The 3,804-nt window shown below is 40.6% G+C and overlaps 1 protein-coding gene across 1 annotated transcript; it reads right to left on the bottom strand.

Annotated features, from left to right (window-relative positions):
* Positions 1–1,280: 1,280 nt before the first annotated feature.
* Positions 1,281–2,687, bottom strand: LOC103961682 (probable F-box protein At2g36090). Its single transcript, XM_009374259.3, has one exon. The coding sequence runs from the start codon at positions 2,531–2,533 to the stop codon at positions 1,472–1,474; it is 1,062 nt and encodes a 353-aa protein (XP_009372534.2). The 5' UTR covers positions 2,534–2,687; the 3' UTR covers positions 1,281–1,471.
* Between the last annotated feature and the right edge of the window lie 1,117 nt (positions 2,688–3,804).

The raw sequence follows: 3,804 nt of genomic DNA, 5'->3' as shown, positions 1-3,804 counted from the left end.
CTTGAAAGTTATCACATGGTTGGTGTTTTCTCTAAAATTAAAATTTGGAAATTTAACTAAAAATTTGTTACGTTTTACTTTCTTTTGTTTTGCTCGAGGACAAGCAAAATCCAAGTTTAACGCCGCCTCACAGCCCACCAGCTTTGTTGGCGATTCATTCTCTGTCAAGTCAATAAAAGGGCAAATCAAGGCCCTCGATCGACAGTCCAACCATTCCCTCAATTCTTAATTGCAGGCTGAATTAGGTGAAGTAATGACTCTTATTTTTGCCTTTTTATGTTTGATTAAGATGCCTTTCTTCATAACTCAGCTCCTTGAATTCATCCCCTACAATCTACATTTAGTCACAAAAATATCGGTTTTGCGGGGAAATATTGGTGTTGATAGATATTTAAAATGATTAAAGCAGCCACTTAGTACTACGGTCTAGTAATATTCCTCCTCACTTGTAAATGAGATGTGTTAGGTTCGATTCTCACCAAACGCAAGTTTGAATCATATTATTGTTAGTCCATTGTGAGGCTAAATCATTCATCTTCCTTAATGTAGATAATATCGTTTGTTCAAAAAAAAACAAATTAATAATAATTAAAGCATTCATAAATTAACCATACATGTTTGGTAGAGTTGCATATCCATGTCAAACTTATAAATGGGACATTTTGTGTCACTCACACGATTGCATGCATGTTCTTGAAATTTTAATCGTAATGTGAACCGTCTCATGTAGCTGTACTTGGGCTGCATGGGAAGTGAATTAGTTTGTCAATATTGGTGATTTTAAAAACAGATATTTTCATGGAAATATTGGTGTAATGACGGATTTTTCTTATGCATCTTATTTTCTTCTAATTTCTTATGGGTGATGCTATCTATATAATCTTTTTCACTTTTTATACACACCTTTTAATTTTCAAATGTTAGATCGAATGAATTAAATAAGATCAAATAATAAAAATTAACAAGGAGTGTGTGAGATGTAAAAAGAAGTGTGTGGATAACACTTTCCCTTGTTACTTGTAAGAAGATTGAGCTATTGTTATAATTTGGACTTTTTTTTTTGGACAAGTATAATTTGGACTAATTTGGACAAAATGCGCATGGCATCTACAAAGCCATAGAGTCGTCGGCTATCATATAGGGGAATGGGATAAGATTTGAATCTTAATTTTTCTCATCTAACCCAACCTAAGAGACAATTGGTTGAATAACTCATTTTGCTAACCCGACCCTAATGTGTTTATACTTGAAGAAAGATGGTTACCAAAAAGATATTTTCGTTTCGTGCAAGTTTCTCGTTTAAGTTAAGACAGTTACATTATTTATTGCGATTAAAAAAAAAAAACATAATTTAGTACGTGTTTCTTTTGAGATTAATTTACGTTTCGATATAACAAAACCGTTTTTCGGTTTCTCTATTTTTTTTCCTAACTTGTTGGAAGAAAATAGCTGAAAAGAGAAAAAACAATGATCATCTGCACAAAATAAATGACCAAAAAATGAAAAATCCAAATACCCCAAAAGCCACACACAAAGTATCTAATGTCCCTTCAGTCCTCAGCTTCCTTTCCTTCCTTTCCTTCGTCCTCTGCAAATACTCTTCGTACCTCTTCTTTCCTTCCCCCACCCTCCTCCTGCCCTTTCTTCCCTTTCTGCCCTCCAACGCCCTATCCAGAATTACCAAACCCTCCCTCCCATTCAGATGCATTCCATCCATGTCCTCCACCTGCAAGCTCACCTCCCTCACCTGCATCTCCCCTCCCTCCGAACCCCCGCACGTGACAAATATCCCGCACTGCACGTCCTCCGACGCCGTCCCCTTCTCCCCGGCCAGAATCGACGCGAACTGTGCGTGCAACTCACCGCTCAGCCAGTGCCGCTGCACCGACACCGGCGCGTGACTCGAGAGGTTCAACGCCCGACGTCCGGTAGGGTCGATAAGGATCCAGCTCAGCGTGAGATCGTCTCCGAGTTCGCGACACGTGTCGGCTTCCTGCCCTTCCGGGTACTTGATATGGGTGGGGACCACGTCCTTGGGGCCCAGCAGGTCAATCCGGAACGGCGAGCACCGGAACCACCCGGTCACGGTCTCCGTCTCGATGACCTTGCTCAGGATCAGCTTCCCGCGGTGGTAGATATCGACCGCAGAGATTAATTCGTACGGACGGTCCTGATGGTGTTTTGGCGCGAGACCAGAGGAGGTTGCGGTTGTGGTGGTGGGGTTCAGATCGCCGAGGAGCGGGAAGGAGTCGGAGAAGAAGGAGATGGGCCCGTCGGGGAACGTGGAGATGACCTGGTGGACACGTGGCGTGGTGGTGGAGGGCCATGTGGAGTGGCAGATGTTGGCCCAGAGGAGCTGTTGCGAGGCCAGAGCGTGGAGTTCGGAGGAGGTGCAGGCGGCGGAGGCTAGCGTGGGGGCGTCGAGGCGGGTGAGGATGTGGGTTTGGATTATGTCCGGATGGACGGCGGAGATTGAGGCGGAGCTGGCATCGTCGGCGGCAGTGAACGGCGGTAGGTGGGAGGAGCAAGCCATTTGGGGACTGACAGCTTTTTCCGATTAGTTTTGGGGTACACTCAAGACTGAAGAAAAGAGGTTTGTATTTTGGGGTTTATATAGGAACGCAATGAAGACACAAGTTCTGAAGTGAAGCTCGTTGGTTATTGCCCTTCATTTTGGGAGTTAATAACGAGAATGCCATTTCCTTTTTCTCTCTGGGTTGCCTGATGTTTGACTTGACCGCTCGGTCGGAATTAATCGACTTATTGACACATTATGCTACACTTAGCTTTGCCTTGTAAAATGCAAAACCTGTATTTGATCCAAATTAATCGCTTCCACGCCCTTGCTCGGTCGGAATTATAGTCCCTGACCCATTCTGTTTTTTTTTTTTTCTTTCTTCTTCTTGCTACTGTAACACATCCATGGACAGGGCCAATGAAGGCTCACTGGGGGCAGATGCCACCACTTAAGTAATTTGTTTGTTTAGTCGTAGACTATAATTATATAATATATACGGATTATCTTTAAAGAAAATATATGTATCTAATATCCAACATACATTCATTTTACTTATACTCCATATCAAATATTATATGAGCAATAGTGCTCTTGTTATGTCTTTTAAACCGAAAAAACTCTCTCCCGCCTATCATATACTTATATTTTTCTCATCACTTTGCCACTTTCCACTACTATATTGAAATTTTTGTAACATTGGAATTGTGATACATCATCATCTGAAACCATCCTTAATATCATATTGCGTATAACCATACTATAATAAGGTTTTCTTAGTTGTTTTCGGATGCCCCCACTAGGAGAAATTTCTAACTCCGTCCCTGAACATATCGATCTAATATATTTAAAATTTAAGTGTGTTCTCAGTTTAAACTTTATTCGTTCCAAGCGAGCCTCATTTTTTTCTCTTCATCTCTCTTATTGAGGTGCAATCTTCACTTCTCCTCATTATTCTGTCAACTTTTCTTTGGTTTTAACTTATACTTTAAAAAATTTCTTGCTTACTTTTTACCTCATATTCGGACTTCTGACTTTATGCAATGTTTTTAGTTCTTCTTGTTGAATTTAGTGTTTTTCAATTTTTATGCAAGTCCATTTTCTCATGTTCTGAGCTCAAAGTACTTACGTATTTGAGGGGCCTTCCCACACACACAAAAAAAAAAAAAAAAAAAATCTTAGCTTTATCACTTATATAATGACACGTGATATACTACTAATGTTCAGAGCACAATAAAAATTTTCTCCCCAACTAGATTCCTTCCAAGTTCCAACTAACATGAAAAAAG

Source organism: the organism of the source record quoted next, unplaced genomic scaffold (genome assembly GCF_019419815.1).
Source record: "Pyrus x bretschneideri cultivar Hongxiangsu unplaced genomic scaffold, Pyrus_bretschneideri_v1 Contig47, whole genome shotgun sequence".
NCBI lineage: Eukaryota > Viridiplantae > Streptophyta > Magnoliopsida > Rosales > Rosaceae > Pyrus > Pyrus x bretschneideri.
This window is presented reverse-complemented; position numbering and strand designations above follow the sequence as displayed.